We start from the raw sequence: 9342 nt of genomic DNA on the forward strand, positions 1-9342 counted from the left end.
GTGCAATTTCAAGATTAAATGAAAAAATTTGTTATAATTAAGTAAATTAAATAAAGGTTTAATAGTAAATGAACAAAACAAAACAAGCTTAATAAAGAAACAAGACTATATAATTGAGACGAGAAAATAAGAAAAGTAAACTTATATAAATGGGACGAAAGAAGTAATGTTTTTTTACCTTAATAGAGTCTTAAATCAAGTAGGTTTAACATCTTGGCTCCATGAAAGAAGAGTAATCTACAAACAATTTTGTTTCATAGAGTTTGATGATGACGACAATCTGGATTTTAGGACGAATATTTTCTTATTAGGGAGAATAGTGTAATAGTGTACACATTAGTATACATGGAGAAACTCGATCATTCGAATGCCGACTATAAAGTTTTTATTACAAAAGGTTGAAAACATTTGACATGAGGATTATTTAAATTAAAGTCGTCTAACCTATCATGGTTAAGCACACCTGAAACGTCAGTCTCTCATACCTAATTTCTGTGGCGTCAAGATTAATGTTAAGAAATGGCTTAATGGATAAAATAAGTTTGATGGCGGCTTCCCAAAAAGAGCAATAGCAATAAAGTAAAAACACATGGAAGTTGACTATGATTGATGTTGAGAGTCACCTTATGTTTTTTTAAAAGAACCACCAACATAACTTTTCAAGGGCAAAGGAATAAACCAAAGGCGATTGAATGAATGTAAAGAAGAAATCGACTTTCTGGACTTAGTTTTCTTAGTAAGTTTACTTTATCTCCTTCAAGTAGCGAGTACGAAAGGAACCAGAAGTCGTAAAGACACGACACTTGACATATAATAAAGAGAAATATGCCTTAATATTTCTCAATATTTAATTGATATTTCAAAAAGCAAAACAAAATTATAACCTAATTATGATAATAGATATAATTGCACATTTAGTCCCTTGTTTCCTCTAATAATTATTAATTGATAGGTTCAAACTTTTATAGAATAACCAAAACAATACAAATAAATAAAATTAAAAGAAATCCACCATCCTCAATACTTGATCCGCGCGCTAAATCTAGATTAAACCTAATCTCTTCGGATAGTTCCAAACGTTCGACGACTATATAAATTGGTAAAGCACATTATAATAGAGATTTTGACAAAATGTTGCTAAGAAATTATGCCGTCTCTATAACCAGTGTAGCTATGTTCTATGTTTTGAAGTATAGTTATGTTCATGTTTCTATTCTTACTTTAACATTTACAAAACTTCACTTTGAGATTTATTTTTTAAAATAAATTCCTATATATATATATATATATATATAATAGCTTTCTTTCTGTTTTCTCTTTCATTTTCAAGGACTTTTGTTTGATTTAATGTGTCGATTAGTTAAAAGAAATGGTGTTTTAAAATTTTCAAATATAATTCTTTTGTTTGTTTGCAGATATTTAACAAATTAATATAAATATTAAACTAGAATTATTAGATAAGAATAAAATTAAACAAAATTCATCGCTCTAAATTCATCCACTAATAATTATTCTAATTAAATGTTTAGATCTTTTATATTCTTTTTAGACTTTAAGTTTGACTAATACCCTAATATTTATGAAACATTCTTTTCAACTAAAGCAAAATAAATATTGGAAGAGAATAAACGCCTTTGTGGAAGCATTAAGCAAGAAATTTTATCCGGCCTCGTTCTCCGAAATTAACTGAACTTGAAATAATGTGGCCGGAAAATAATCACCATGTTTGGGGGTTAAATTTCGTGGCACATTGAAAATTGAAATTGCCAATAATAAGAGCTAAAACAATGTAACCGGACTGATTATGTTTTTGTCATTTATGTTGTAGCTTTACTGTATTAGGATAGAAAAGTTATTCAGTCACCATGTATGAAGAAGTTGTGTACAAGTGCTGTGCTAATACTGTATTTCCCTTGATTTTCTTATAACACGATGAACTTAGTAAGAACTAGTGTAGAGGTTACTTCGTATAAAAACCTTGTGTTTCATTGAGTCAATTGTTCCAATGATCATTGAACTTAGGTTCATGTCGTTGATTGTTCACTGAATTTTAAAATGTCAAGTTTTGGTTACTGAACTTAGGTTCATATTTTTGATTGACCACTGAAATTTAAAAAAATATCGAGTTTTGACCATTGAACTTTGAAAAATGTTGAGTTTTGGTTAATGAACTTAGGTCCATGTCTTCAATTGCTCACTGAAGTTTAATATGTCGAGTTTTGACCACTGAATTTTGAAAAATGTTGTGCATTACTCACTGAATTTTGAAAAATATTGTACATTATTCACGTAACGTTAAAAAATGTTGTACATTATTCACTGTAAACTAGATATTTTTCAAAGTCCAACAGTTATGCTAGTGAGTAACGTACGACATATTCCAACGTTCAATGATCAAAACTCGATATTTTAAACTTTAGTGAGCAATATAAGATATGTACCTAAGTTTGGTGAGCAATTAAAGACATTGACTTAAGTTCAATGCCAAAACTCGACATTTTAAATTTCAATAACCAATCAAAGTGATGAACCTAAGTTCAGTGATCAAAACTCGACATTTTAAAGTTCAATGACCAATAAAAAAATATAGACCTAAGTTCAATGACCATTGAAACAATTAACTCTGTTTCATTAATGAGCGCTTTTGCTTGGGAAGTAATTAAAAAGGCAATTATTACCACAACCATGATGTTGTATTTTAATTCCAAAGTATCATTCCTTCTTTCTTTCTTATTTTTTTAATTTTTTGTTCGTGATAATTTTTGTCCAACATATTTGTAGACAAATAGTGGGAGGAGAGGTGTAAACAAGGTGATTGAATTTTTTTGTGATTGAATTTTTTGTAATTGTAGAAATTTATGCAATCTTAAGTTATCTGCTTTTAGCACAGGAGATGAAAAATCTTAGTTTTAGCCTTAATTGTTTCTAGATATAAGCGATGTAATCTATTGCAAAATAGCATAATATATTATCCTCGATTGTTTTCATATTTTATATTTTCTTTTGTTTTTATAAATAATTTATTTTTATTAAACTTTGCAAATATATAATGCTTAAATGAATAAATTTAATAAAAGTAATGTGATGAATATAGTAGTTTTTAAAATTTTAAAATTCTAATAGGGATAGATCTATAGTGAAAAATATTTAAAAGCTGTGTGAATATATAGTATTTAAATGAATTAATTCAATACGGATAACGTTGGAATGTAATGTGGATGAATATAATATTTTTTAAAATTTTTTGAATGGAATAGATATAAAAGAACAATGGATGAAAATATAGGCTCCAATCATTATTGATTCATCTGTACTTTTTCCATGAAAGAAACGAAGAAAACCTTGCAGCTATTTTGTTTCTTTTCATTTTACTTTCCAAAATTAGTTGCTATTCGTAGGTTTTCTTTGCAACTTTTGTTACCATTATAAACGGTTGCTATACTTTCAAATAGAAATCATTTCAAGAAAGAAGCATGTAAATATCATCATCATATGCATTCTTGAACATATATTCCACTTCAACACCACCATCCATCACATTTTCATCCAATTTATGATTTTTTTCAAGCATTAAGGTTTGGTTAACCTACAGGGTCTATAACATTTGTATGTCTAAATTTCATAATTTTAGAGGTTTGATTTAATAACAATCTGTGGAATTGCGAGTCGAACATCTTAAAATTATATCTTTCGAGTATTTTTTGTTATCTTTATAGATTAGTATTTCAAGATGAAAAGTTTCACAAATCAAGTTGTTTCAATTTAAAAGAAGTATCTCGATTGGAAGGACCTTTATAAGTCTTGTTGCTCTACAATCTGTGGAATTGCGAGTCGAACGTCTGAAAATTATATCTTTGGCGTATTTTTTGTTATCTTTATAATATTTCAAGATGAAAAGTTTCACAAATCAAGTTGTTTCAATTTAAAAGAAGTATCTCGATTAGAAGGACCTTTATAAGTCTTGTTGCTCTACATTCCGTGATGAGAATGAAGTAGCTCATAAATTGGCTTCATTAGCTACTGTTTCATGTGCCCATGTGCACCACTGATTAGATTGTGTACCTATTTCTATTTTGCCGGTAGTTCAATGAGACCCAGTTTAAAATTGATTATTGAATTTGACCTCTAGTTTTTGGCAACCTCTTCTCTCTCTTAATTCCCATGTCTTGTTTGCTATAGTTGTAAGACAAAATCCCTGCCTCTCATGGGGTGGTTGAGTTGGTGGAGTAGGTGAGTGCGGAGACCTTTGATCACGAGTTCGATTCTCCCTACCAACATTTTCTTGATCGAGCTTATCGCACAGGACTTGTTTAGTGCGATTTACCTGGCTGACATGGTTTGCAGACTATTGTGTCAATCCGAGGGTTTACCCAATACGCACCCAAAGGGTAGCGGCTGCGGAATCCACCGTCATAAAAAAAATAAATAAATAAATCCCTTCAAGAAAAATATAATTACTCGTATGTGCGTCTTATCCATTTTATTTCGTACATTTAAACATGTAGAGGTAGATAAAAAGACAACCCAACTAGAATACAGAAAATACAACGAAACTCAGGTGGCCCAACCCCAATTATAATATTAGCGCACAAACTTTAGTGGAAATTTTGCCAGAAAAAAGAAACACGACTTGTGGAGACCTAAGATTGCGTATTTTATTGTCTGTCTTCAAAATTTTATTTCAACTTATCGATCAAATGCATCCTTATATTCAAAGCCCTCACTGAATGCAAACACAGACATTATAGAAAACCTCTATATCATTTCAGTACTCTTAATTAAAGATATGGCTGAAGAATGTCATGAAAGAACTGCTGCTGCTACCTCCTCCTCTTTGTATAATTGGTTGCCAGATCTCCATGCAAGTTCTTTATCTTCTTGGAGCACAAATAATCCATGGAGCCAACAAAATAACAGCTCCAATTCTTCTGGTGAAGAGGATATTTCCATGTTTACGACGTACACAAATGTTTCTAATCAGTCTGGTTTCAGTGTCGAGTCGTCGCACAGACTGGTAGAAAGTGTTTCGACTAATGAGCTGGTTAGCGAAACGGGTTCTGATAATCACTCCTGGAGCCATCTTGTTCTGTAAGTACATAAGATAATTGTTCGACCCTAATAAAAAAATTTATTTTTCATTCCAAGATTTTGGATTTATCCTTGTGTTTCCATTATTTTGTCTTTTTATCTTTAATTTCTTGTTCAGTAGTGGCATCCCTATAGCTATTTTTTGTTCATTTTGGTAGGTGAGAAGAACATGTTTTATCCCCCAGAAAAGAATAGATGTTTAGTTTATAGGGTTGGTGAAGATAACTCGAGTGATCAATCATATAGTTCCCAAATTCTTCTATTTGAATAATGCGACAATATTGAATCACTAGTGTTAAGCATCCCTCTATTTATCATTTATATCTCATCCTTAAGCACGAAACCAATATTTCTATTCAATAATCATTTAATTACAAGTGTTAAAAGAGATGTTATGGGCATCGGAGGAATAAAATAATTAATATGGAGTATTAAGATACAAGAACTAATTAAATATACCCTGAAAAATTTAATTTTGAACAAATTTCTTGAGCCCAATTAAGTATTCTTAGTTACTTGTATAATTAAGTTGTATTGATCATATGCTTTCTATCGAACCATCTCAACTAAAAGTTTAAGATATTAGAGAAGTGGCATGTTTATTTATCTAAATTTAACTTACGTGGTCTGGAGGATGAGCAAAATTCAATCTTCAATTTGTATGATTTGCAGAAATGGTTGCAATGGGGACTTGCAGAACAGTAAATATGTTGGAGAGAATCTACTAGATGAATTTTCATCAAAAAACTTGCCGGTTAAGATGTTTGATCCTCAACATGACTACTTGAAGAAAATGGACAATGAATGGGATCTCACGAATTTCCGATATTTAAACTGTACCAACAAACAGTTAAACGAGAGCTCGGATGAAACTGAAAGGCTAAACAAGCTGTCAAATTCATTCTGCAATCAGTGTACATCATCATATCACCATCAGTTTGGTTTATGTTCTTGCAATACATCATTAAGTTCCGTATTAAAGAACTGTGGCAACAGTTTGATGTCTTCTAGAGGAAACATGGACAAGAATTTCAGCTCAATATTGTCAGATCGAAATAGTCGTGAAATGAAAGTAGAAAATATAGGAGGAGGCAGTGAGGCAACAGGGACTGCATTTCCTAGGTTGTTCAGCAGTGCTAATGAAGGGAGTAAATATCAAATGACCTCTATCAAGAACACAGCCATAGGGGGTGATCATGGCAGATACCACAGTGGATTAAATCAACCAGATAATCAATGGAATAATACAAACAAGCCATGGATCGATATCAATTCATCTAAATCCGATCTCGAAACTTTGAATTTATCAGATTCTAAGAAGAGGCTGCAACAAACTTCCTATCCAGTAAGCTCTTCTGTCATATATATTCTTCTTCCTCCTCCTCTACCAATACTAATCAATATTAAGTGAAAATTTTTAAATAATAAAAGCAATCAGAGTATTATGTACCTAAAACCATGAAATTAATTTACCTAATTTTTTTAAAATTTTTTCCTTGTCTTTCCGAAAAAAGTTTCAGTCTACCATAGCAACAAGCTCTACAGACATAACACGAAGCAACGTGAGGGCACAAAGAATTAGAAATCATGAAGGAAAGAAGAAAAGAAGTGAAGAGAGTTCAGGCACATGCACAGTTGCGAAGAAGCCTATGCTTCAACATCCAACAGTCTCATCTACAAAGGTAACAGTAATTTAACCAATTATCAAAATTATCTGGCCTCATCGTGTAAGGGACAGAACCACGAATTTAGTCTAATGGGACATAACTGAAGTAAATTTTTGTAAGACGCAAACAATCAAGAATCTTAAATAATTTCCTTTAATGGTTTTCATTCTTCAGAAATGACTTTATTATTATATCAAACATCCGTTTAGTCCAATTGAAAAATTATCCCATTGATCCGCTCCTTTTATTTATTTTTTTTTTTTTGCGAATTTGATGCTGTTGAGTAACGTTATAATCCATAATCAATTTTTTTAGTCGAAGATATCTAAGTAGTTGTGAATATCAGTTCTACACTACATGATATGTTTACGTTTATTCCGTCAGAAATAGAAATGTTCTTTTATAATATCGTTTCCTAGTTGTTGCATATGAAGCTCAACCAAAGAAAAATCAGAAAATATTTTAATAGTATTTAAAAATAAAAGCAGTATTAAAGGATGCACAAAATTCTTGAAATACTTAATCAACACACTTAAAAAAACATTTATTCAAGATTGAAAACAAAACTAGTTAAGACCAATTATCAATTAAAAAGAAAAAAATGAACCACACATGATATAATAAAAAATATTCTGGGGACAAGAAGTATATAGAAAGAATTTTTGGGCGAAAAAGTCTAATATATATACACACATTTGTAACTTAAAAATTCCAGTGGAAGCAATTACCAAGAATGAACTTGTTGTGAAATGTTTTTGTTGATATTTAGACGCAGGCTCCCAAAGTAAAGCTTACAGACAAAATCACAGTTCTTCAGCAAATCGTGTCGCCATTCGGAAAGGTTAGATACTAGCATTAATATATGAAGACTAGCTAGAAAGATATTATATTCATGAATTTGTTGATTTATAATTTGTTGGTTTAATGTTTTAGACTGACACAGCATCTGTTTTATGGGAGGCAATTTGCTATATAAGGTTTCTCCAAGAACAAATACAGGTGATCACAGCGTCAATACAGACTCTTCCTATTTTCATAATTATTTCAAACTTCCATTTGGTGAAGTGGTGAAGTGAAAGGGGAAAAGAAACTCAGATAGAATATATGGCATTCATTTACTTGAAAATATACTTCATCATTTATTTGTAACCTGGAAAATTTTCATTTCTTTCTGCAGTTATTGAGCAACCCCTACATGAAGAACAACTCATGCAAGGTGATCATTTGAAAAAATAAAAAAGTATCATGAAAGGAAAAAAATGAAAATCCACTTTGTTTTTCTAGGTGAAAAATAGACTCCCATTCTTCAGAACCCAAAGAAAACTTTAATAATGTGTGGGCAAAGCTTCGACTAGAGAAGACATATATATGTGTTTAATTTTGTGTGTGTATGTGAATGCGCATTTTAAATTGGCGTGCAGGATCCATGGGGAGGATTGGATATGGTGGACATGGAGGTAGATGATCTGAAGAGTCGAGGTCTTTGTTTAGTTCCGATTTCGTGGGCACCTCAAATATATGGCGACAACAATGGGTCTGACTACTTTGCTCCACCGTATAGAGGATGTTTGTACAGATGAAATAATTAGTATGGAGGAAAAGGTCGATGGTTAAAAATAAATTTATGTGTGGAAACTGGAAAGGCAGATCCTTGTTTTCTTAATAAATTGGTCGATGTAATAAGCTAGCTTCCATTGTATACATTGTAATAAAATTTGAAATGTATCGCGCAATGTATAAACTTATATGTATTCTATGTTGGAGAGAGTTTTGAGATTATCGTTTATACATTGTACGATGTATCGAAGAGTAACTTGAGTCATGGTTCATAATCATATTTAGAACAATGGAAGGAAGTGGGGAGAAAGTTATGACAATTGGTACCATAGCATCGGGTTCAGATGAGAGGAGGTCTAACTTAGAGACACTTTTGCATTGTTGCTGGTGAAAACTGTTGGAAATTGGTTTAAAACTGAGAAAGATTGTTAACACCAAAAATGTGAAAAAATTAACGTTTTTGTCAACTTCGACCAAACATTCGAATTAGATCTGATAGTCAAATTACAAATGTAAATAAACTAACTTGTTTTACGTGTCAAGTAGATTGTTGCGGTATAGTTGGAATCTCAAAACAAATTTTAGATGAATGAAAAATTGCGATCCAAAATTGAAAGGAAAATAAAGGAAAAATTAGCTAGATTTTCGCCCAAACGGGGCTGTTGCTCAAGCGATAGACGGACAAAAAGTTTTTGTTAATATTTTGACATTGCCACTCGAGCGAGATATCAGCGATAGAATAGCGACAACAAATGTTACTTTTGTTCGTAAGATTGTGAGGTTTGCTACGCAATATTTCACCCACAATCCCTCATCCTCTTACTTATAGACCCTCTGGACGTTCATAATGCATTTCATATCACTTTTATATTAAGCATTGCATAAAATCAAAAACTATCTGAAAATCATTCCATATTGTTTTCTTTGTAGAGAGGATAAATTCCGTTCGAGTTCGTTGTTTGTGGTTTGAAGTTTTTCCACCACAAGTTGAATTTGTTATATCTTAGAAGACGAGTGTTGTGAACCGTTA

The 9342-nt window shown here is 31.5% G+C and overlaps 1 protein-coding gene across 5 annotated transcripts; it reads left to right on the forward strand.

The window, feature by feature from the left end:
* Window positions 1-4683: 4683 nt before the first annotated feature.
* LOC111372775 (transcription factor bHLH112-like) lies at window positions 4684-8568 on the forward strand. 5 transcript variants are annotated; one of them, XM_022995173.1, is made up of 7 exons: window positions 4684-5088; window positions 5761-6433; window positions 6609-6770; window positions 7525-7596; window positions 7689-7754; window positions 7933-7971; window positions 8177-8568. In XM_022995173.1, the coding sequence occupies exons 1-7, from the start codon at window positions 4787-4789 to the stop codon at window positions 8333-8335; spliced, it is 1473 nt and encodes a 490-aa protein (XP_022850941.1). In that variant the 5' UTR covers window positions 4684-4786; the 3' UTR covers window positions 8336-8568. The 5 variants fall into 5 exon arrangements, with proteins under 5 accessions (XP_022850941.1, XP_022850942.1, XP_022850945.1 ...); XM_022995174.1 differs by having other exon boundaries at window positions 4685-5088; window positions 6603-6770; window positions 7716-7754; XM_022995172.1 differs by having other exon boundaries at window positions 4686-5088; window positions 6603-6770.
* The last annotated feature ends 774 nt before the right edge of the window (window positions 8569-9342 follow it).

This window comes from Olea europaea, unplaced genomic scaffold, assembly GCF_002742605.1.
Source record: "Olea europaea var. sylvestris unplaced genomic scaffold, O_europaea_v1 scaffold1025, whole genome shotgun sequence".
Classification (NCBI taxonomy): Eukaryota; Viridiplantae; Streptophyta; class Magnoliopsida; order Lamiales; family Oleaceae; genus Olea; species Olea europaea.